This window comes from Lissotriton helveticus, chromosome 5_1 (genome assembly GCF_964261635.1).
Source record: "Lissotriton helveticus chromosome 5_1, aLisHel1.1, whole genome shotgun sequence".
Lineage (NCBI taxonomy): Eukaryota > Metazoa > Chordata > Amphibia > Caudata > Salamandridae > Lissotriton > Lissotriton helveticus.
Window position 1 is genome coordinate 1,973,198,583 of NC_136065.1, and position 25,754 is coordinate 1,973,224,336.

General features: G+C 41.8%; 1 protein-coding gene across 1 annotated transcript; it reads right to left on the reverse strand.

The window, feature by feature from the left end:
- Positions 1-797: 797 nt before the first annotated feature.
- LOC144753925 (telethonin-like) lies at positions 798-3,710 on the reverse strand. The gene is made up of 2 exons (XM_078641453.1): positions 3,385-3,710; positions 798-1,212 (listed from the first exon to the last, which is right to left on the reverse strand). The coding sequence occupies exons 1-2, from the start codon at positions 3,531-3,533 to the stop codon at positions 798-800; spliced, it is 564 nt and encodes a 187-aa protein (XP_078497579.1). The 5' UTR covers positions 3,534-3,710.
- Positions 3,711-25,754: the final 22,044 nt, after the last annotated feature.

Consider the following 25,754-nt stretch of genomic DNA (forward strand, 5'->3'; position numbering starts at 1 on the left):
TTAGTGTCAGTTCTCTGTTGCCTCCTCTTATGTGTGCAGGCACAGTTTCAATTCCATAGAAGGAGACTGAGAGTTCTCTGTTGTCACAGATTCGCACAAAAAAATGTTTTTCTCACTACTCACAAAAAGTAAAATATCTCCACACTTGTGAACACCAAGTCACCTTTATTCACAAGTTGGCATGTCTTCCTGTCACTTTTGGTGACACTACCAAGTCACATCTGAATACACTCGCAAACGTAAACATGATCACAAATGCACTCTCTATGTTTTAATCCAGCCCTGAAGATTCGCAGTCTGTTTCCCTGCGATGAAACACGTGTTGGCCTACTTAAAGGAACAATAAACGAAAACTCTTTTGCATCAACAACGGATTACATCCTGATTTTCCTTCCCTATTTTGTCTGAAAAACGATTACTGACAATTGATCTACTTGAAGGAGTTGGATGTTGTTCTAAACCATTTTCCCTCATATTGAGCTAATTGACAGTGTTGTTACCACACACCTTATATATACTTTTGTACAAGTGCAGGGGCATTGTGGTTTTTTCCTGGCCTGAGTCAGTTTTCTTGGCCAGACCCACTCAATCAAGTTTCCTGAACCCCGTACTCTCCCAGTCCATGCACCACGCCAACATGTTGAAGAAAAACACTTGAAAGTAAGGAAGGGTGCATTAAGTCAGTTTGAACCGGTTCTTTATATTGTGTTCAACCACTGTGGGTCTTCTGGACAGGGAGGGTGGCAGGAACATCTTCCCAATGTCCATGTGTGCCAGCTGCTTGACCAGTCTGTCCCTCAGCCTCTTCTGGCCTCCTGGGACAAGGTTCTGGACAGGGACTGTGGCAGGGGCACCTTTCCAAACTCCAAGTGTGGCATCTGCATGACCTGGGGAAGGTCCTTGGTGATTTCAGAGATCATCTTCTTCTCCCGGCACAGACCGTCGCCCGGGTGGCTCAAGGCCCTCTCAAACTCCATCATTCTGTGCAGTTCCTGAGGGGTGGGCACCCTCTCTATCTTGCCACTCAGGTCCACAGGCTTGAAGATAGGCAGGGGCAGGGCCCGCTGGTAGGGTAGGTGGTACTGTGTCTGCACCTCACCAAGACGTCCAAGCTTCATGATGTTCCAGGGAGACCTCTGCACCAGGAATCGGACCTCGTGACACTTGGTGTAGGTCTCCTTCCGATGGTCATCGGCTTCTCTCATACAGCAGCTGTAGGAAGAGGAAAAGAGGCCATGAACAACTGAACCCCTATGTGTACCCCCATTATGCGAAATGTGCCATACGGCAAGATAAACTCAATGTCAAAATCAACAATAGAGTGCTTCCTACTGGAGAACTTATACCTTGGTGCACCGCAGGAAGCAGTATATGTCATATACTGTGTCCAGCCCAATGTATGGGGTTCATAGGGGAGCGTCTCCTAGTCAGGAAGCTATTACTGAGGGCTCCCTAAGAGCACAAACATTTCATAGGCCATAAAAAATCCAAAGAATGGCAATGTTGATCCTCCGACTGGCTGAGCTAGTCAGTTCAGGAGCCAAAATGTGTCACTCAAAATGGACAATCCAAAGTAAAGATGAATGACAGAGAGCTTCCTGATGCAAAGCCCATTCCTAGCAGCGTTTAGGACCTTACAACCTGGAATAGCTAAAGTACAGATGCTCCTACAGCCAAGGGAAGGTATTCCTAGGTGAACCAAAGAAGGAGTAAAGTGTGACAGATCCTGGGCAAAGCGATGTCAGCATCAGCACCAGATGGCCTCCTGTTGAGCACGCTACCCAGAATGCAACACTCGTAAGAAACTAGGCAAGACCCAATAACTGGGTAACTAATCAACTGAATCATCAGCTGCCAGGAAAGTGCCTGGTGCTCCGCTAAGCTGGGCTTGAGAAGGCACCGGGGTCTGCAGGAGGGGCTTATGTTGGCTGCAGCTTCCGCGTAAGTCATGCACGGTCACCATTATCGAGCGCCTATTGAGCTCCAACAGCAGAAGGTACGAGTAATGTTCCTGGCAAGTCCATGGACAGAAATGAAGAGCGGTGTCTCTAGAAGAGGTTTTTAAGGGGGCACACTAACACACACTTACAAAGTCATAATGAAACATTTTAATCAAACATTTACATTTGTGAATTGCGTCAAAGAGTGCAATTTAAAGGTATATGGCTATATTTATGTATGTGTGTGGCAATGGGTTGTGTATATTTTATAATTCTGTGCTGCCGCCTGGCATGGGGCAGCATTCAACAGCTGTGGTGGAGGGCCCAATATGAATGGAACTGGGACAGGAGCCCCTTCAACTCCCAGAAGCACCAGTGGAAATGAACTGGCTTTCAGGATCTGAGAAGAGTAGGTAAAGGGGAAGGGAGCAAATCCTCAGCCTGATCATAGGCCATACTCACTCACTCTAACACTCACGGCCCTCACCACCCTCTAAAGCCATATTCCATCACGCAGTGCGCCACTCATACAGTGCCACAGACACCCTGCCCGCAGAGCCGCACTAACTCACACTGACTGGTTCCAGAGCTGCTGTCACCATCACCCAAGCAGACACACAGAGCCAAACTCACTCACACGTGCTTAGATTCCAACCAGAACCTGGAGTCACACTCACTCCTCCAGCACCATTTAGGAGCCCTGCTAACCATGACAATACACTTACTCGTCCTTCGTCACGCACACTGCCCACCCAAAAACCTGCGCTTACCCTGGCTGGCTCGAGCAGAGGTACTCACATGTCCACATGCCTGAGGTCTGGCCCTGCAGCCCATTCATTCAGACCCAATCATCAGTCATACACTCACTTTTCTCATACCCCATGCCCATCCCACAGTCATACAGCCACTTACCCTCCCGTATTGAATCTGCCCATCACCAGGACAACTCAGACTCATTGCGTATCACCATGCATAACTTACTTTCACTTCCCACGCACTCACCACCACCTGTCCTTAGACGTGATCTCAGACATCTACACTCGGGGACCCATGCTCACTTGCGCGCACTCACTTCTCCTGGCCTCCAGCCTGACCCATACTCGCTCATTATTTGTTCAGGATACCTATCTCTATGATCTGTAATCACTCACCTGACATTCTCACTCACTGTCTCACTGATTCTCCTCGCGGATTTGCTCTCTCTCTCTCTCTCTCTCTCCCTCTCTCTCCCTCTCTCTCTCTGTCTCTCCTTCTCTATGCCATATTACCTCAGTCTATCCTCCTCTCGTGCTCACAACTCATGTCTTACATTGTAAGTCATTCTCAGTTCCATACCCTCTCATACCGCACAAACTCGCACTTTTACTCACACTCCCGCCACACTAAAGCCACTCTCCCACTCACCCACTTACCCTGTCCATCCAACAGACCCTCACTCACTCACCCCTTCTCAGCTCTGCTGGACAGACTGAGGTCCCTCCACTCCGCCGTGTAGAGCTCCCTCCGGGCCTTGTTCTCTTCCTGCACCTGGCAGCTCAGCTCTGCTGCATTCAGCATCCCTGCACCCCGCTGGGCCACAGTGCACCCCGACATCTCTGCGGCGTCCGTCTGTCTGCCTGTTCTTCTGCTTCTGGTATATGAAGTGATTCTGTCTGTCGCTATTATTTTTCTCGCCGTCTGTCTAGCCTCTTGTCTGTCTTTTCAGTCAGTCTGTCGGTTTCTGTGACCAGTCTGTTTCTTTCTGTCTGTCTGCTTGCAGCGCTCCTCAGCTGTGACCCGCCGCCCTCTCTGTCTCTGCTCTGCCCACCCTCCGGTCTCTTATACAGGCCGCGCTGCTATTCCAGGCCTGGGCTGTAATGTGCTATATCTGACCGGACACCCATGTGCTGGGAAGCCCGGATACAGGACACTCTCTGACTGCACCAGCCTCACTCACTGAGTCACCGAGCCCCCTGCTGACGTCAGAGAGGCATTCACTCATAACACACTCCTTACTGGCACCATCCGCATACCAGCACCGCCCACCACCAACATTACTTTCCACACTCCAGCCACCACAGCAGATAGTAGAGACTTCCAATAACAGTGACATACATGGGACCCGAAGAGAACCCAAAACAAGAAGCAATCACGATAAGTATCGCTTTTGGGAACTATTAGCTTTGCCAATGCGTTTAGTTATGTTGTGCAGCATGGCTAAAGAAAACAAACAAAAAAAGACTCGATGACATGACATGAGTAGCTGTGTCGTTGTGTAGACACGCGCTCCTACAACTCCTACACTTTTTTTTTCTTATATACTCAGAATAAAAAAGATAAAAGTAGCTCAAAAACAGTTTTTCCTTTTTTATTTACCGATCGTCGGGCATATTAGCAAGAACGGCGCCAAAATGATCGCCGCTCTAGCGGCAGGAAACTGCCGCTAATGCGGCGATATTGGGCTTGATAATATGCCCTTGAGAATTCCCATAGAAGCCCATGTTCACACCAGAACCTGGGCTTCTATGGGAATTCACAAGGGCATATTATCAAGCCCTTTATCGCCGCTTTAGCGGCAGGAAACTGCCGCTAAAGTGGCGATAATTTTAACGCCCTTCTTGATAATATGCCCGTCATGTTTTACACGTCACGGTACTTTTGCTTCTGCTGAATTTCACAAAGCTCAGAGGTTATGGATGAAAGTGCCATGATGTGGTGTGTAGTGAAGTGCTGTGGTAGAAAGTGCAGCCTGACACAACTAGAGCAATGCAGGGCCTACGGGGAATCACAACTCCGGCGATAGGGGGTTTGCGGGGCCACACAACACAGGTAACACAGGGAGACATCACCAGGGCATTACAGGGCTACACAACAAGGATAGCACAAGGCCTACAGAAGACACCCCTACAGCATTACAGGATCCAAGGGGAGCAGTGGTCGAAGTGTATTAAAAAAGCATGGCTGCTGTCATGCAGTGTGCAAACTCTGCTTTTTGCAAATCTTTCCTTTTTTGGTGTGTTCTTACCATTTGTCTTTTTTTGGAGTATTTTTAGCATTAATTGATAGTAATTTGATTGATCTGCTTGCTTTGATATTAAATACATATTAACACAGCTATTGTACCACCCAACAGAACCAATTGTTTGCTATATCATAAATACCCAAGTTCTGAGGGACACAGGGTCACCCCATTAACTTTAATGGGGCAGGGGCAGTCAGCATGCGGGCGGGGTCAAATGTGTGGCTAAAAAAAGCAAAATATTCTGTAACTTTGATCGGTCTTTCACCTTCAGGTAACAACATGTAAAATAATTCATATCTTATGTGAAAAATAAATGCAAGTTAAGTTAATCAGTGAGAAATGCACTATCGTATATTATGAAACCTCCAAAAGTTAATTCATTGCAGAGGTCTGTGTGTAACCAGAAGGCCATAGAATTAATGGTTGATGCAGTGGAGAGTAGTGACTTGTGTATGTTTAGTGCTGTGAGGCCACAGTCTGTCACAGAAAGCACTATGAACATGAAGTTGTTATTTTAAACTTACATTACACACAGTATACGATGGGCTGCTGCAAAATGTGTAAAAAGGTTTAATATAAAAAAGTGCTTCCAAAATATAGATTTTAGTAATACCCAGACTGTAGCTAGTGAAATTATTTCTAATAACGGTCTTTTAAAGCACGCACTTCACAGCTCTGCGGGTATCTCCCTTATATTATCCTCAACATTAATATATCGTCTACTGATGGAGAGACACAACAAGGATAACACAGGGTCTACAGGGGCACACCACTAGAGCCATACAGGGCATACGGGACGACACAACTACAGCATTATAGGCCCTATGAGAAAACACAACTAGAGCACTACAGGCCATATGGGGAGATACAGCCAGAATAACACAGGGCCTACAGGGAGACACAACTAGAACAATACAGAGCTACACAACAAGGAAAACACAGAGCCTACACAGGGAAACAACAAGAGAAATACAGGGCTTATGGGCAGACACAACAAAGATACCACAGGGCCAACAGGGAGACACACAACGGGAGCATTACAGGGCATATGGGACGAAACAACAAGGATAACACAGGATCTACAGGGAGACACAATTAGTGCATTGCAACAAGGATAACACTGGGCTACAAGAGGAAACAACTAGATCAATACAGGGGCTATGGGCAGACACAACAAGGATAACCCTGTGCCTACAGGGAGACAAAATTAGAGCATTACAGAGCTACACAACAAGGATAACACATGGCCTATAGAAGAAAACAACAATAAAGATACAGGGCCTTTGGGAAAACACAACTACAGCATTACAAGGCCTATGGGGAAACAAAATAAGGACAACACAGAGCCTACAAAGAGACACAATTAAGAGTAGTTCAGGTCATAATGGGAAACAAAATTATAATAATGCGGGGCCTAGGGTTAGACACAACAAGGAGCCTTCAGTGAGCTGATGGAGCAGATTTCATCTGCAGTCAGGCATTGTTTTATTTTTGTGCTTCAGACAGACTGCATGTAAATTGCCATGCACATGTTGGTGCAAGTGAAAAACATGGCACATGAAAAATATGAAAGTGAGGCCTATTCAGTCTGAAATGCTTTTGCTGAATTAACATGTGTTTTTTTGCAATGTAGAGAAAAGTGGCCTTTTTAGCTTTGAAGATTAATAGAATGTGTGTCTCTCTTCCCAGCTCATCCCTTGCCAATCTAAATTTACTATTCCTGTCTTAATAGACTTTGACTTGTTGCATATTTTGATAAATATTTTCAGTTAAATAACACCTCTTTTTATAATGTGTGTGAATTAACAAATGCACCAAACACTACACAGGGGACTAAATGCTTTTTGCATGAAAAGCTATCTAAAACACTAATGCATGTTGCTGTGTGCGCTGTATTAACTGTGTGTGTGCTTTTAAATTTTACACTAAATGCATGAAAATGCTATGTTGCACATTTATTTTGCATGTTGTCATAAATAATAGAAAAGCTACTTTTCACTAATAGCTTGGCTAGGTAAACATTTATAAGGGGTATTAGTATGAGGGAGTGAAACATAATGGGCTGATTTACATGAAATTAATATTATCTTTGTGTTTGTTTTATTTTTGGGGCCTACACAAAACATGGCTGCCTGTGAATCCATCAAGGCTATGGCTTGCAATTTAATGAGAAGGGAGCATGCGCAGACTGTGGCAGCTTTCCTCATGACAAGAAGTGAAGGACATCTTCAACTGTACATTCTTGTGATTCTGCCAATGTACCAGTGTTAGTTAAAAGTGTCCATCTGACTACGCTGTGGAAGGAAGGAAGGAGAATTAGAATGAAACATTTTTCCTAGTAAATGTTGCAAATGTTTATAAATGTAGTTATTCATGTATGCTTCTTTTGTTAAAACTGGTAAAGTCAGGATTTTAGAATGAGTCAGGGTATTGAGAACTCATGCCATCATGACTGACCAATCACGTACAGGTTTTCCTGAAAGATGCTACATCTTTGTGTAGTCTGCCAATAATTAGGGTATAAAATAATGTCCTCTCTGGATGGGGGCTGGCTTTTTCAGCTCAGCTGGCTTCTATGGGTTAGGTACGAGAAACATCCCGGGAGATTGCTGAAGGGGAGGTGCGTCCGAGGAGATTCAGGGGGAGGTTTCTTGCTTCCATGTCATATCTTGGCACATCAGGCCACATTCCTTTGAGGTCTGGTGAAGGGCGGGCTGTCTCCCTCCTTTTTGCTCTTTAGACACAGAGATGCACATGAGCAGCAACAGATAGAAAGGCTCTTTAGATTTAGATGCTAAACTTTAAGTTTATGCTTTGACTAATTAATTAGGTCTGAAAAGATTTATTTGACTTATGCATTTATTTCTCTTAATGGGAGATTTTTGCCAACTATTTAATCATTGATTAGCTTTGCAAGACTATTTTTCTTACAAACTCTTTAAGAATTGTGCGCCACATTTTCATAACTACATGTAATGCTTATATGCAGACTGTAATGTGTTCTGTATTATTGATATTTTTCCTGTTCTCCAAATTCTGTAACCTGATTGATATTTTACTAATGAATAAAGGGTCAGAGAAAAACTTAACTTTTGACTAGAAAAGAAAACCCTTTAAATACTCAACAACTCTCTTTATTGGCTTAAATAATAATTGCATTTTTGTCTGTTCATGATTATTTGAATCTCCTGAAGGTAATATATGGTGTGAAGGGCCCAACACCTTTTGAGCGGTAAATTAGAGGTAGCATGAGGGTTTTACATTGAGAAACTACCAGAAGAATTACCTCTCCATCAGTTTTTGGTAATCAGAGGATGGTTATTATTGATTAGTTTGGTGATTAGTGATTATTGATTTCACCATCAACTATTCAACTAATGGATCATTGACCTTAAGAAGGGAAATAAAATAATTGCCCAAGTTAGATAAATGTCCAAGTCCTAATTCCTGACTCCAATGCTCAGAACCTGAAGACTGGCAAAGCAGTACTGGAAGGTGATGCAAGAAGTGGTGTGAGTATCAATAGGGTTGTGAAATATTGTTAATGTGCTAGGATGTATTTTTGAAGTGTTGAAAATATTAAGTTTTTTTACTGTTGGTCACATTTTGCTCATTTTGAATTGATGGTGTTATTGATTATATTGGTAATTTCATAGGAAATAATTTTTTTGGTTATTGATTACATGTTTTAACTCTTCATGTTAACTTAGTGTCTTGTTCTATGTTGTCTGGAACACGCAGGTATGCACACCTGTGGAATCCCGGGAAGGAATAGCGGGTGGTAAATGGAAGCCACACTGCACTGAGGTTACTCGTCTGTTGGAATAACACTGAGAAGCTAGGTAGGGCTGGCAGTGTTAAATTAGGGACTATTTTCTGTGTGAGTGATTAATAGCAAAGAGTTCGCTGGTGAAACTTTGGTCTGATATCACCTAGAAAGGGTCACACCAAAGGAGTAGCAGGTTCTTCTGAGCTTGATTGACAGCAAAAGGGTTCGCTGGTGAAACTTTGGCCTAAGATATATCCTGATGGATAAGTCCAAAGGAGTAGCAGGTTCTTCTGAGCTTGTGTGAAAGGTAAGCGGAAGGGATTTACCTGTAGTGTTTGAAGAGTAAACGGAAAGTCTTACTTTGTGAAGGGTAAGCGGAATGTGTTACTCGCAGTGACTATAAATCTATCCTTTATTTAGCACAACAGACAGAGTAGCAAATGTATTTATGTTGTTACTAACAGAGTTATTGATTAAGAGAAATATTGCAGTAAGATTTTGTGGAGGGTCAGTGGTAGGAGTAAAAGAAATTGCATTGAACTATTACAAAAATGAAAATGTTTGAAGGTTTAAAGAAGCTGTTAGGAGGTAAAGTGAACAATTTGTTTTTTATTGGTGATGCTCCTGAAGAAACACCTGTGCATTTTATGTCTACCAATTTGGGACAAAATACATGTATGTGGGTTCACCAATGGTGCAAGATTACTGAAAAAGAAGGTGCTTTGAGATTTCCAAAAGATGGTACTTTTGAATTGCAAATTATTGACAAATTAAGGGAAGTGTTATGTGAAATAAAGACACAATCTAAAGCCGCACAATTTGAGGCCTTAAGCCTGTGGGAGAAGACAGCAAGAGAGAAAGCAAGTGAGGATAAAAAGGTAAAGCACCAGATACAGGAGAAGGGAATTAATGATGATAAAGAGCTTCAAATAAATAATGATTCATGGGATGAAATAATGGATGAATTGTTAACTGAGTGTCCACCACTTTATGTGGTTCACATGATTAATACTGAAAATGGTGCACTAGTAAAAACTACAGGGACTACTGCTTCTGTTGAACAGAGAGAAAAACAGATTGAGAGAACTGTGCAGACATTTCAGATTGACCCATTACCTGTTGATTCAGTACTGACAGTGATACCTCCAGGTGTTACTGCTTCAAATGTGCCTGATTCAGTCAAAGAATTACAAACTGCAGATGCACAGATAATACGTAGAAAAATTATGACTGTCCCAATTAAAATGGTCCCTACTGAAAAAGTTCAAAGAGCTGCAGAATCAGTGATTTTGCCAGGGTTTATTTCAGAATCTCAGAATACACAGATTATTGAACAGAAATTACCCCAAGCACTGAAAGGTGAGGGAAAAATGGTATTTACAACTTCTGCAGCCCAGGATAAAATAAATGTAATTGAAAATGGGATTTTTCAAACCTGCTCTGAGGAAGCAGCAGTGATTAAAAATATAGAGAATATGGGAAAACATATTAACACAGGCCATGAAATAGAGAAACAGCTTAGTATTTTAAATTCAACATTTGAACATGGAGAAATTAACAGTCCTTGCTGTTTAAATAATGAAAATGTGAACAAGTGTCAGGAAAAAGAATTAATTTCCCTGAGTAAGGAAACAGCTTTATGTGCATTAACTACACATAATGGACTGCCAGATTTGGCTCAAAAATATGAAACTGATGGTTCAGGAAGTTTTCCATTTCAGAAAAGTTTAAGGGTACACATGGATGATGAAGCAAATGAGAAAATGTGTTCTTCAGGAATGCATTTGCACATTGCAGAAATAAAATATATTTTCAAATGCAATGGGTTTGAGCAATTAGGAGACAAGTGGGCAAGAAAACATGAGAAGAAAAAGAAATCACTAGACCTTGCAAGGAAACTGGCTAAGGAAAAGAAGCCACCAGATCTAGTTGAGAAAAATAATAAGCAGAATGAGGGAGAAGCTTTTGCTTACTCATTGAGAGAAATGGTGGGAGAAGTGCATGTTCATATGCCACTGAATAAAAGTGAACTTGCAGCATTTCTGAACACAATCCCACAATTGAGAGACACATTTATGCTGTGGTACCCACAAGTTGATGGATTTGATGAAATATTGAAAGAGTTGTGCATTAATTTGGAAATGTTCTTTTATATCGCCATGCTGACTAAATTGTGGTTTGAATCTAAAGTTGTTGTTCAAGGGCCAGGTGAGGAGACAGTGAAAAGGGTTTGCACGAATGCACCATCATTTTCTGTTGTTATGGAGGAAAATATAGCAGTGATTTATTTCATAAATGGCAGAGTGCCAGCAAAGGATGTTGATTGGGTACAGCTTAAAAGAACACAGGATGGAAGTAAAGGTATTTTGGTTTGTGCAAATTCATGTATGGATGTTGTACTGCTGGAAAATGTGTCCTTTTGCCATCTTTATAACAGATTTGAGCATTGGAAGAAGAAAAATAAATTTAAACATGATGCACAAAAACATGGAGAAATGCAGGGGCAAAATATGCCAGTTAAGCAAATGCAAATGTCAGTACAGGTACCAATGGCAGGAATTTTCCAAGCACAGATGGTTCCACAAAATATGGAAAATGCTAAAGTTAATTTAAATAAGGTGTTCAGAGCAAATGTGAATTATTTCCAGAGAAAAAATCAGAATCCAGTCCAACAGTTTGCTCTGTTTGCAAATGAGAGCTTTAACACTAACAATTCTGAATCTACCAATTCCATTGTGAAGGCAGTGGAAAGTCCAGATTTAGTTGCAGGAGTTTTAAACAGAGAAATTACAAACACAGTATTAGAAAAATGTGCACCAAAATTAGGCCCATTTGAGGAAAATTGCAAAACTCTTGTTTGTGACTCAGGCCTACCAGGAAAACAATTATTTTGCAAATTAAGCAGCACAGACTACTGTACATCAGATAATGTTCATTTTCAGGTTCCTGATGAGGATGTACATTTTAAAATGGCCCAACAAGAGACAGCTGTAGCATTATTTTCAGAAAAGACAGTTGAAAAATGACCTTCTGCTTTGGAAAAAATATTAAACACAGAAATAAGAGAGTTCACAGAGAAGGATGCCAGATTAATAAAATGTGCAGAACATGTCTTATTAAAATTAGAACCAAATGACATGTATTCAGGAACACAATCAGTTGCAGGAATTTTACCAGTAAAAGGATTTTTGATGGAATTGATTAGAAGTTTATGTAACTTTCTGATCACAGGTTCACAGAAAATAAATGAAAAGAACAGAATAGTGCAGGAGATTAAAAGCATATTTTTTCCATGTTGTCCTGTGGTACTGAATCCAGCCAATATATTTTTTCATATTCCATGTGGTGAAGAATGGCTTATTTTTATTGGTTTTTGACAAGTTCATGTCACAGTGGAGAAGCGTGGCTCAGTGGTTAGAGGCGGCAGACCCGGAAGCTGAGATCGACCGTGGACCAGGGTTCGATTCCCCACCTCGGTGGGTCTCGGGCTCAAAATTCCACGGACTCGACAATTCTCGCTCTGGTGCCTACTCAACTCACGGGGTCACACTCTGCGACTCTGGGCAATAGCTTGCTTAATCTCCACTACAGCCCCTCGCGGCGGGATGCCTGGCTTTCACCTTGTGGACACCCTGCCGGGGTTTCTCACAGGGGAATACCAGGACGGGTTCCCTAAGCAAGCGCCGGGACGCTTACGGGCAGCCGTGCGCTTTACAAGTCCAATACATTTACATTACATTTACATTTTACAGTGCCATTGCATGAGAATAGTCAGGAGTACTGTCAAAAAGAAGATGAATACCTGGGACACAAAATTGGAAAGGGAGGTAGAAAGGTGTCACCAGAGAAGGTGGAAATAATTTCCAGGATGAATACACCTCAAATTCAGAAAGAAGTCAGGACATTTTTGGAAATGGTTAGCTACTGTAGAGAGTGGTTACTAAACCTTTCCCTAGTGGTTAAGCCTTTACTGAGGCTGACACACTCAGGTGTGTCTGATCCGCTTCCATTGGACAACAACTGCACAAAAGCATTCCTAGAGTTGAAAGAGAAAGAATGTCATGCCCCAGCACTAGGAATGAAAGTTTATTTGAAAGAAAATACACGAATTTGCAGTGAGAGGGAGGGCTGCGCTCTCTCATTGCCTATTGAAAAAGATGACTGTGTTCAAAGGTCTGTGATGTATTGCCCAATGACCTTTGATCCTAACTTCACAGAAATGTCAGCAAATGAATTGGATTATGATGAAACTGAAAATGAGTTTCTAAATATCATGAAAATATGCATAAAGCCAAATTCAGACTTTAAGGATGAATGTCTGAGTCAGCCCAACAATGTCCATTTTGTAGATGGCCCATTTTTGAAAGATGACACATTAAAATCAGCACATGCTGTGCTCCTTATGCATTATGTGGTCAAAGCTTTATGGCTATCAGTAGTTACCCCAGCCCAAAATTCGAAATTGATTGCCCTTACCCTAACATGCAGTATATCTGCTCAATTGAGAGTCACTGTTGTCATGGGAGAGAGAAATTCTAATTCAGTTGCACAAAATTGTGATCTGTTAGCATATACATTCAATGGAATCTTCACAGTTGAATTAAAAGAGGCTCAAGAACATGTTTTTGAAGCAGCACAACAGGGTTGTATCAGAACTGTTTTTGTCAAAAGTGACAACTGCATAGTGGCAAATGTGTTATTGCAAAGACTGATGCCCAGGTATAGATTGCCAGTTTCTCTGAAATCAGATCATAATGGGCTCTCAAAGATAATGAGTGCAGAACAACAGTTTGGACAAGGAATGGATTGTAGCTATCTGCCTGAAGTGTCAAGCATAATAAAGCAACACAATGGCAGCACTGAGTTACCTTTTGCAAAAGACTGTGTTTCAGCATCATTAAAGTGGCTTGAAAATGCATATGCAAATGCACTTGTGGAAAACACTGAGGAGAACACTAGCCATTGAAGTGTAGGTCTGGTTGATGTACAGTGTGCAGTTTCTCACCAGATTGCAGCTGCTACACAAGATCTGCATAATGGATGGTGCAACAGCTTTGGTCTGAGAGATGCTGTTGTGAAACATCTGAATCTGATCAAAGTGAAAATAAGAGTGAAAGGCCTTGATTGAAAAAGTGCAAAGGATTGATGGTGCTCTGTCAGAGTTTCACAGCACCTAAGTAGTCTAATTGCATAGAAAAAGTATAGAATGCCACACTATATGAGCCATTCTGATGGCAAGCTGATGACAAAGAGCAAAGAAATGCTGAAACTGTCCTGTTGAATTCCTTTTTTTAAATATTTTAGTTACTTGTTTAAAAGAAGACTAACTGTTCCAAGAAGCTACTTACAGATCTCTGCACTAAAACATTTGAGCTTGGCTATATATGATCTGATTACAGACCAGACTTGTGTTTGCCTTAGAAATAGAAGTAACAGTGTTGTATGCTCAGCTTTTGCAATAAGAAATGTCACTAGTGAAATTAAATATGTGTGATGAATTATAAATCATTTTATTATGATTTGAATCATCAGAAGGGTGGATTGATGGAGCAGATTTCATCTGCAGTCAGGCATTGTTTTATTTTTGTGCTTCAGACAGACTGCATGTAAATTGCCATGCACATGTTGGTGCAAGTTAAAAACATGGCACATGAAAAATATGAAAGTGAGGCCTATTCAGTCTGAAATGCTTTTGCTGAATTAACATGTGTTTTTTTGCAATGCAGAGAAAAGTGTCCTTTTTAGCTTTGAAGATTAATAGAATGTGTTTCTCTCTTCCCAGCTCATCCCTTGCCAATCTAAATGTACTATTCCCGTCTTAATAGACTTTGACTTGTTGCATATTTTGATAAATATTTTCAGTTAAATAACACCTCTTTTTATAATGTGTGTGAATTAACAAATGCACCAAACACTACACAGGACTAAATGCTTTTTGCATGAAAAGCTATCTAAAACACTAATGCATGTTGCTGTGTGTGCTGTATTAACTGTGTGTGTGCTTTTAAATTTACACTAAATGCATGAAAATGCTATGTTGCACATTTATTTTGCATGTTGTCATAAATAATAGAAAAGCTGCTTTTCACTAATAGCTTGGCTAGGTAAACATTTATAAGGGGTATTAGTATGAGGGAGGGAAACATAATGGGCTGATTTACATGAAATTAATATTATCTTTGTGTTTGTTTTATTTTTGGGGCCTACACAAAACATGGCTGCCTGTGAATCCATCAAGGCTATGGCTTGCAATTTAATGAGAAGGGAGCATGCGCAGACTGTGGCAGCTTTCCTCATGACAAGAAGTGAAGGACATCTTCAACTGTACATTCTTGTGATTCTGCCAATGTACCAGTGTTAGTTAAAAGTGTCCATCAGACTACGCTGTGGAAGGAAGGAAGGAGAATTAGAATGAAACATTTTTCCTAGTAAATGTTGCAAATGTTTATAAATGTAGTTATTCATGTATGCTTTCTTTTGTTAAAACTGGTAAAGTCAGGATTTTAGAATGAGTCAGGGTATTGAGAACTCAAGCCATCATGACTGACCAATCACGTACAGGTTTTCCTGAAAGATGCTACATCTTTGTGTAGTCTGCCAATAATTAGGGTATAAAATAATGTCCTCTCTGGATGGGGGCTGGCTTTCTCAGCTCAGCTGGCTTCTATGGGTTAGGTACGAGAAACGTCCCGGGATATTGCTGAAGGGGAGGTGCATCCGAGGAGATTCAGGGGGAGGTTTCTTGCTTCCATGTCATATCTTGGCACATCAGGCCACATTCCTTTGAGGTCTGGTGAAGGGCGGCTGTCTCCCTCCTTTTTGCTCTTTTTGCTTTTTAGACACAGAGATGCACATGAGCAGCAACAGATAGAAAGGCTCTTTAGATTTAGATGCTAAACTTTAAGTTTATGCTTTGACTAATTAATTAGGTCTGAAAAGATTTATTTGACTTATGCATTTATTTCTCTTAATGGGAGATTTTTGCCAACTATTTAATCATTGATTAACTTTGCAAGACTATTTTTCTTACAAACTCTTTAAGAATTGTGCGCCACATTTTCATAACTACATGTAATGCTTATATGCAGACTGTAATGTGTTCTGTATTATTGATATTTTTCCTGTTCTCCAAATTCTGTAACCTGATTGATATTTTACTAATGAATAAAGGGTCAGAGACAACTCTCTTTATTGGCTTAAATAATAATTGCATTTTTGTCTGTTCATGATTATTTAAATCTCCTGAAGGTAATATATGGTGTGAAGGGCCCAACACCTTTTGAGCGGTAAATTAGAGGTAGCATGAAGGTTTTACATTGAGAAACTACCAGAAGAAATTACCTCTCCATCAGAGGCAGAGAATTTACAAATTCCGACATTTTACACTGGTAGAGGGATACATGGTGCAATGTCTAGAAACAAATTTGCAACATGTTACCATCACAAAGGTCATGAGATATTGAAAGGTTTTATATAGCAGGTTAATGCCCGAGTGCTTCTCGGCTCTGGGGTCTGCTAGAGAAACATAAACACGGAGGTAGGAGCATATGTAGGAGCATATATCCAGGGGCGAGAAAACAGCCAAGTCTAAACATGTTTCCTAAAGCAGAGCAGGTTAGCTTGAGTTCTCAGCTTTGCCGGTAGATTGTTCCAAATATGGCACGTAGTGTGGGCAAAGAACTGCCAACCCATGTCATTTTATTCATTTAAGGAACATTGACTGTTCTAGAGGTGGCCAAGCTCAAGGTTCTCCTGGGAATATTCCAGGCAGAAGAACTTTCTCTTTAGGTGATCAGGACCTCTGCCATGCAGAGCCTTGTGTGCAAAACGTAGTGCCTTAAAAGTAATTATATCCTTTTTTAAATTATTATTAACTTGAAAGCCAATGGAGCCAATGAAGCTCCACAAGAACCTTTGAAACCGACTAAAGCTTGGGGCCCTCCTTAATCGGGGTGCTGCATTCTACAGAGTTTGAAGTTTTTTTGGTGCTTGTTGATGAATGGCTATATCTATGGCATTACAATAGTCCAGCCTGGACAAGACCAGTGCTGTAACCACTGACTTCTGTAAAGCATAAGGTAAAAAGGGGAGAACCTTTCTTAAGGTGCATAGTAAGAAAAAAACAGGAGGAAGTGAGTTTGTTGATCTGGGCATTAAAAGAGAGGCTAGAATCACAAATCACCCCCAGATTCCTCACTGAAGATATCAGAGTAAGAGGGAGACCCAAATTCCGAGGCCATCACAATTGGTCCCAGAAGGTGGTGTCCCTGCCAAAAAGAAGGACCTCTGTTTTATCCTAAATGAGGTTAAGGGTTCATCCACTTAACAACTGCACCCAATCAGCAGTTAAAACGGTGCACAGTTTCAGTTACATTATTCGAGATTGACACCACAATTTGAGTGTGTCATCCGCATATGCAACTGTTGTAAAGCCAAATGTTCAGGTTTGTATGGACACGGGGCCACATAAATATTAACCCCTTCGATGCGGATGACAAAGCCAGCTCGTCATGGGCGTTACCTGCGCTACGCGGATGATGAGCTGGCTTTGTCACAAACCGCGCATTTTTGAAATTCCAGCGCACAGCGGGGAAACGCGGTAGCGCGGTAGCGGTTAAAGAGCGTAGGGCTCCACGATCAACGCTGAGGGACACCACATGACAGTGTGAAAGGCTAAGAAACAAAATCCCCCAGGGCAACTACCTGTTCCCTGTCAGAGAGAAAGGAGCATAAGAGGGTTATAGCTGAGCCTCTAATTCCAATCTCAGCAAGGTGACCAAGTAAGACAGCATGGCTCACAGTATCAAAGGCTGCCGGACAGGGTCATTGCAGCCTTCCCCTCATTATTCAAAATACTCCTTAGATTCTTGGTAGCTACTAACAGAGCTGACTCAGTGCTATGGTATGGCTTAAAGCCAAACTGTGCAAAGTCCAAGATGTCATTTGCATACAAGAATTCACAAAGAGACCCCCTTTTTTTCCAAGCTTGATAAAACAAGTATTCAATTCTACATTAGTAGAATTATTGAGGTATATATTTAGCCACATTGAAAATAAAATGGATTACAAGAAAGTTTCAGCAATAATTTACTGACCTACAGCTACATCTGTAAAAGTGATGCAGAACTTTTTAGGCTTGGCATTTTTTAAAGAAGATATATTCATCAGTTTTCTGAAATATTCAGACCCCTTGCCAAATGTCTTCGCAAAGGAGGTAGCGTTATGTGGTCCAAGGAATCTGAGTTTTTAGTTAACGTACAAACTGCTTTTTTTGTGCTCCTATTTGGGAACACCAAAATGACAGAGAGACAGATGCCTCATATCATGCATTTGTCCCAAAGAAATTCAATGACCGGACAATTGTATATGACTTTTTGATTAGCAATCAATAAATAATTTTTTTTCCTCCTGATTATTCAATAAATCAGGGGTTTATATAGCACGGCTACTCCCAAGTGAGGGTTTCATGGCGCTGAGGGAGGGAAGGGGGGCTGCTGATCCATCTCGGTGCTGGGGTTCAGTTGAAGATACAGGTCTTGAGATCCTTCCTGGATTGGGTCAGAGATGGGGATTGCATGAGGTGGTGATGCAGGGTGGTCCAGGTCTTGGTGGTGAGGTGGATGAAGGATCCTCCTCTTGTTTTGGTCTTGTGGATCCATGGGACAGTGGCCAGGGCCAGTTGGGCGGAGCAAAGGTGTCTGGCGGGTACGTGGAATGAGAGGCAGTGGTTCAGATATGCTGGCCCTGCATCGTGGAGAACTTTGTAGGTATGTGTGAGGAGCTTGAAGGTGATTCTTTTGTTGACTGGAAGCCTGTGGAGTTCTCAAAGGTGTTCATTGATGTGACTGTGGCGGGGATGTTAAGGACCAGATTATTAACTTGTTAATAAAAAAAAAAACAGTGAAACATTAAAATTCCTAAAAATACATTAACATTTCTTCGTTCCTTAAATGAATCTCAAATGGAATTGGAAAATTTCAAGATACATTTGAGAAATGAGGAATGATTCTATGGCAAGCCAAACCTCATCAATACTGAGTAACAGAAAAAAGTGAAAAAAGACAAAAGTGAACAGCCGGTATGCATCTTCTAAAACGTCTTTGTTTTAGGTCAACATTGTCTGTTTCAAAACATCATGACAGGGGCAGGTACTAATGCTAAAACTGACACACGGGCCAGCGCAAAACCCAACAGGCAACGTATTGTTCCGGTCCTGAAACTAAATAATACTGCCCACTCCAAGTGACCGCTGTTGTTTAATAAATAAGGCTCAATGGAAGTTATAGTGTTTGGATCAAAGTAGCGCAGTACAAAAGACTTACTTAGTTCTGCCGCTCTCCCTCAATTTGTCTGATATCTAAAAAGATTCTCTTGATTTTGAGTTTATCCTCCCTACAAATGGAGGTGGGATTGTCAAATTTTATTTTTATTTATTTATTTATTTATTTATTTTGTGTTTTATAGAGCGCAAACGTGACCCGTTAGGGTATCAGAGCGCTTTATAGGAGCCATAGCAATGTACAACAGGCTTAGAATCAAAGAGTACACAACGATTAGGAGGCGGGGAAGGTGAGTATACAATGGATAGAAGGACACGTATGTACAGTTTGCATTTACAATTGCTCCAGGCAGGTCCCAGGTTTCTTGTCTGGTTATGCTGGCAATCCGGGGGAGGCAATAGTCTGGAGTTGTTCAGGGTCTCTGTGGTGATTGGAGGCGAATTTAAGCGAGGAATTTACCCATGAAGAGAGTCAAAGAGTTCCTTTTTCCCTGTAGATATGTGTTATATTTCCATGTTATGCTGTATAGAATTGTACACATGTTTTACTGTCTAGAATGGTACATCTCTATGATGCTCTAGAGATTCTGATGTGATGTCACCTCTGTGGCATCATTAGCAGTTGGTCCAGACGTGTCTGGCAAGAAGCTGTTCAGGTTCTTTCTCTGAAGAATAAATCTACTTGAAGACATTCTCTCGTGTATTTTGCCTTCATATCATAACAAATTTGGCGACGAGGTTGGGATGGTGCTATTCAAAGGAAGACTTGGATTAAGGAGATGGAAGAGGATGCAACATTGATCGGTGTTCGTAGGAGGATGAAGGGTGATATCAGAAGAGAAAGTTCTGTTCCACTTGGCATGCGACCTTTTTTGAAGATTGTGGATCAATTATCTGTTACCGATGATGGTGTGATTATGCGTCACGATAAGTTTGTACCGCCGCAGGGTTTGCGTGTTAGACTGATTCGTTTGGCACATGAGGGTCATATGGGGCAAACAATGACCATAAGGAGATTGAGAGAGTTTTATTGGTGGCCGTCTATGGATCAGCAGGTGAAGGATTGGGTAGAAAAGTGTGTGGCGTGCAAGGAGTCAGAGAAAAGGTTGAGGGTTGGTATTGGATCTTCTAATGAGCCCCATCATGTCTCTTTGGCTGACAAAGTTTGGGAAAAGGTTTGTCTAGACTTTATTGGGCCATTTTCATTCCTAAAAGAGAATAAGAAGTATGCTGTCGTTTTGGTGGATGCCAAATCAAAATGGGTGGAGGTTGCTGTTATGAGTAGTATTACAACCAAAGCTACAATTGCTGTTTTGTCTGATATTTTTACGAGGGAAGGATTTCCGGATATTCCACTGACTGACAATGGTACGCAACTAACCTCAACAGGAATGAAGTGTTTTTTAGATTCTGTTGGTATACAGCATTCTTGTTGTTCGTTATACAACCCACAAGGAAACTGACTTGTGGAGCGCATTAACCGTATGGTTAAAGGTACCATGCAGTTAGCTTATGGTGCTGGTCTGCCTGTACTTGAGTCAGTGAGTGAAATGCTTTGGGCGTATAGCACAACAGTGAACAATGACTTGGGTAAAAGTCCATTTGGAATGATGCGGGGAAGGGAGGCTGGCACTAAGTTACTTCCCTCCTGGAAGCGTAAAAAACCAATAGGGGGTGATTCACAGTGTGAGAAGTTGAGTGTGGAAGACAAACGGTTCTTTAAGGTTGGAGATTGGGTAAAAGTGAAACCTGGAGGACATAGCAATTTTGTAAACAAGTTTAAAGGACCGTTTAAAGTGAAAGCTGTAGGTGGCAATTGGATTAGATTAACTAATGGTCAAGTTTGGAATTTAAGGCGGGTGACGTTATATCAAAGGGGAGATTGCAAACTTGTGGAGAATTTGGAGGGTAGGTATGATTGTGAGCAATGTTCACCATGGAAGTTGATGAAGGATGCATAGTTTTCTACTGAACAGGATGTTGATTCTTCCTCCTTTGAAGAGGTAACTGGATCTTATGAACAGGGTACGCCTGCAAGGGAGGGAGATGGGTCTGATGTTTCACGGTTTTGAGGGGTGCTAGTGAAAGAAGGTTGACTGCGTATCTGAGTGATTATGTTTCTTGACTTGCTATGTTTTATTAGCTATAGTTTTATTTTGGGCATTATTCTTATTATTTTCTTTTTGTTTGTTTTACTGTAAAGGGGGGAGATGTGTTATATTTCCATATTATGCTGTATAGAATTGTACACATGTTTTACTGTTTAGAATGATACATCTCTATGATGCTCTAGAGATTCTGATGTAATGTCACCTCTGTGGCATCATTAGCAGTTGGTCCAGCCGTGTCTGGCAAGAAGCTGTTCTCTGAAGAATAAATCTACTTGAAGATATTCTCTGGTGTATTTTGCCTTCATATCATAACAATTTGTTAAACGGCTTAACATAGGACAGCTATGGTATATAATGGAAATAAATGCACTACAAGCAGTCGTTGATGACGTCACAGTTGAAGGTGGATTGTTCATGAGACCAGATAGAGGTCCATGCAGTAAAGGGGCCACCTGAATTAGATCCTTAAGATATGGTAGAACCAGCTTTTGGGGCACATACAACTGGAACTACTGGGGGACATAAAGGTGTAACGTTGGTATACCCCCATATTCCAGTGCCATAGGTGGCGATGGGGAGACATTGGGTATTATAGATGTTAAGGAAATGCTCTATCGGTTTACCCTCTTATGATGGAATCAGATTAAATAAGACCCCTACTGATTGTGAGAGCTTATGTCTCCTTATGAAAGTATTCATGTGTCAGCTCTGGGTGGCATCAAAAGTTACACCAATGAAAGGGAAGCTGGTTATCTCTGTTGACTTATTTGGTTAACTGAGATGGTACCCATATTAAGTTTTTTCTTCCCCACAAGGCATTGTCTAGGACTTGGTGTAGTTGATATCTAGGTCGAAATTAGCCATAATTATGACAAATGCGGCCACCAATCTACTTAAAATTAACGGGGCGTGTGCCAGCAAGACTGCATCGTCCACAAATAGCAAAGCAGCGTTAGCTGTAGAATTAATAACAGGTACATCCTGGGACTGCACTGCTAGGGATGGGTTCAAATTGGTAATATATAAAAATAAACAGTACAGGGGCCAAAATGCAACCCTGCCAAACCCCATGTTCCAGGATAAAAGTGTTGGAACATTCTCCTGTCGGTCCAGACCTAACCATAGCGGATAGATGACTATGCATGGCGGCAAGAAAATGGACCAATGACAGGTCCAATCCAATATCCAGGACTTGAGGCCATAATGTTGATCTGTTGCCCTTGTGAGGTGCATGAAGGTCAGGTACAATATGCAGTATCAGACAACGGTATAGTTACTGATGATTAAATGAAGATTCAGCCACTGTTCCATTGTACCTAGGCCCTCTCTGAACCCATACTGTTCAAGATGCCTTTCTCATTAGCCCATAACTTGATTATGTTAAGGATAACTCTGGCTGGAACTTTGAAAAAGGAACCAATTGAGGAAATGGGTCACTAGAAATCATGGTTTCCTCATGATTTCCATTTTTGAAAATAGGGACAATAATTGAATACAATGAAGGGTTGGGCAAATTAGTGCTGCTTCGGTTTTTAAAAATATTGATCACCAGGGATGCCGATAAACTGATGTTGCATTTAAACATGTCAATTGGGACACCCTGCGGACCAGGAGCTTTATTGGAGGGGCAGTCCAGTAATGCAGTGGTTACGTCATGGAGTTCCGCCTCAAACTTAAACATGTGGGGAATACCACTTGTAGGGTCACTGCTCCGGCTACTGTTGGAGGGTAGTGACTATATATGACAAAAATCCTAACCACTTCTTTACAGGTGTGTGGGAGCTGATATTGGCCATATACATTTGACTGTTTGTAAATGAATTGACAGTATCACAAAATGCTTTTGAGTTTTTACCTTTGCAGGCTAAGTTCAGTTGTAGACAATTATTTTATTTGATATCTTTGTGCCTATACGTAAAGCTAACCTATATTCGGTACAGCGCACAGCTACTAGGCTTTTCCCCCTTGGATTGTTGACAAGAGCCCTTCTTAAGCATCTATTGGCAATAGAGGAAGCTGCATTAAACATTCTTGTAGAAAGCGGCTTCCTTTGCAATTAATTATAATAAACCCAGTCTCTGCAATAAGGCATATACCTTATCCAGGCAGAATGAACCTGAAAATAATACTGTTAGTGAGTTTCCATTGATATGGAAACTGACACTCACAATAACTCTAAGAAACTAGATTATAATTTGTGGTGGGTGACTACCCACCTCATTGAATAATCACATGTAATAAACTGAGTAAAACCTTGTGGTTACTTTGGACCTACGGTGCACACTCTCTCGCTTAGAAGCCGACATCCTGGCCCTAGACTCTCTTCAACCTGGAGGTCACACCCCAGAATACTTGCACACGTGGCCGACTCTGCTCACCGAATATCAGGAAGCGGTAGCGATAGAGGCCCATTTTCTAGGGAAATATAATACGGGGTTCATCTTATATAGCGGGACGGCAGAACCCGACCGGCGTACTGGTGACAGACACACCAGGCATCACACAAGAGCTATTGACATACTACATGGATCTATACACCACAATGTTGCATGATATGCAGGAGGCCATATCTGCCTACTTAAAGGACATGGTATGGTTTACAAATGCACAACAACAATTTTTAAATGAGTCCTTCACTACAGAGGAAATAATAGAGGCCATCAATGCTATTAATGGATCCATAGGGCCTAGATTAGATGGCTTTACGGGTGCGTTTTATAAGATTTACAAGCACATTCTAGTGACGCACCTCTTAGAGGAGTATGCCGAGGTGTTAATAGAGTGAATCCCCCCCCCCCCTCACCTTCAGAGAAGCAGTCATAATCCTATTGTAGCCAGGAAAAGACTCTACTACAATGTGGCTCCTGTAGACCGTTGTCATTATTGAATATTGATACCAAATTATTGGCCAAAATGCTGTTGACTCGTCTTGCACTACTTATGGAACAAATAATCTCACTTGCACAGGTGGGATTTATACCATGTAGATCAACAGCACTGAATCTACAAACTTTCTACGCCACTCTCCATAGAATAGCTCCCATGGTCCTTGCTGTAGCGGCACTGTGTGATGTTGAAAAATTCATTTGATTCTGTAGAGTGGCCTTTTCTATAGACGATGCTGCGGAAACTGGGGAACCCAACTGGATTCTTGGCCCTAGTGAATTTGCTGTACCCATATCCACGGCGCGACTCTGCCTTAATGACACAATAACCTGGCCCTTGCCCATATCACGCGGCACCGACAGTGATGCCCACTATCGTTGTTGCTGTTCCTAATAGCAATGGACCCTTTGGTGAGACAGCTACAGAAGGACCACCTACATATGGGGATTGCAATGTAATACTGGTCCCTTGCTAATAACCCACTACGCGGATGATATAGTATTATATGTGAGAAACCCAGCAGTAAATCTCTCCCCACTATTGGCAGAAATCCAAAGATTTGCTAACCTTTCGGGATTATATATCAACTTTAGGATATCTGAGATTTTTCATATGACAGAAGTAGAAAATCGAAGATATGAGGGATTCCCTGTGACGTGGTGTGAAGCAGAGGCGAAATATTTGAGTATGTACCTACACAAAGAAAAATACCATATATTACGATTTAACTATGGCCCAATGGTTGAAAAGCTGGGAGCCCAAATAGACAGATGGATCTGACTCCTGCTATCTGCAGCAGGATGTATAGCCATCTTTAAAAATGGTGGTCTTGCCTCAACTGCTCTACCTCTTCCACAATATCCCTATACCCAAAACAAACACTTTCTTTGCTCAAATCTGTATGCTTTTGACAAAACTTGTGTAAGGGAGGGCAAACAGCCCAAGTTAACTGGAAGACCCTGGTACTTTTGTACGAACGAGGAGGGTTCGGAGTCCCAGATATTTACCTTTACTCTTTAGTAGCACAATGCAGCTACTCATGGCACTGGTACCAACCAGATGCCCGTGTCCCCTGTGCCAAACCTGAGAGAGACTTAGAAGCCTCTACCCCATTGGGATCGTTGCTGCCGAAGGGCATGCCACGAGACCTTTATGACATTTGGACACTGTCCACCACTTGTTGGTCATGGACGAGGTTTCTGCGGAAGACAGGAAACAAGACGTTATATTCACCCGCCTTTCCAATATTGGCCAACCCATGACTCACCCCTATGAAGGACCCACTGGTGCAATGCTATGCAATGGTATGGAATACACACGATTGGGGTTCTGTTTCCAAGTGGCCACGTCTTTAACTGTATGGAAGGCCCCTGGTTTCGTGACGCTCCTAATATGGATCACTTTGTCCTGACCCGTGTCAAGGCAGCACTAAGGAATAAAATGTCTACTTACCCACTAGAACCTCCCGCCTTTACACCACTAACCTTACTGGTCACAGGTAACAGCGGGGACCAGCTATTGTCCAGACTATTTTGTGCGTGCCAAGCGATTATCCCAAAACGTGATACCAAAGTGAGAGCTGCATGGCAAACGGACTTTGGACACCCGCTTACAGACAGAGTCTAGAGATACTGCTGCCTACAGACGAAATTGGTGTTCTGTAACCATAGGCGTAAATGACTACATTTCAAATTTCTACACAGGGCATATGCCACTCCAGCACTGATGACCAGTGTAAACGCCAACCGGTTCTTACATTTTCCCTAAA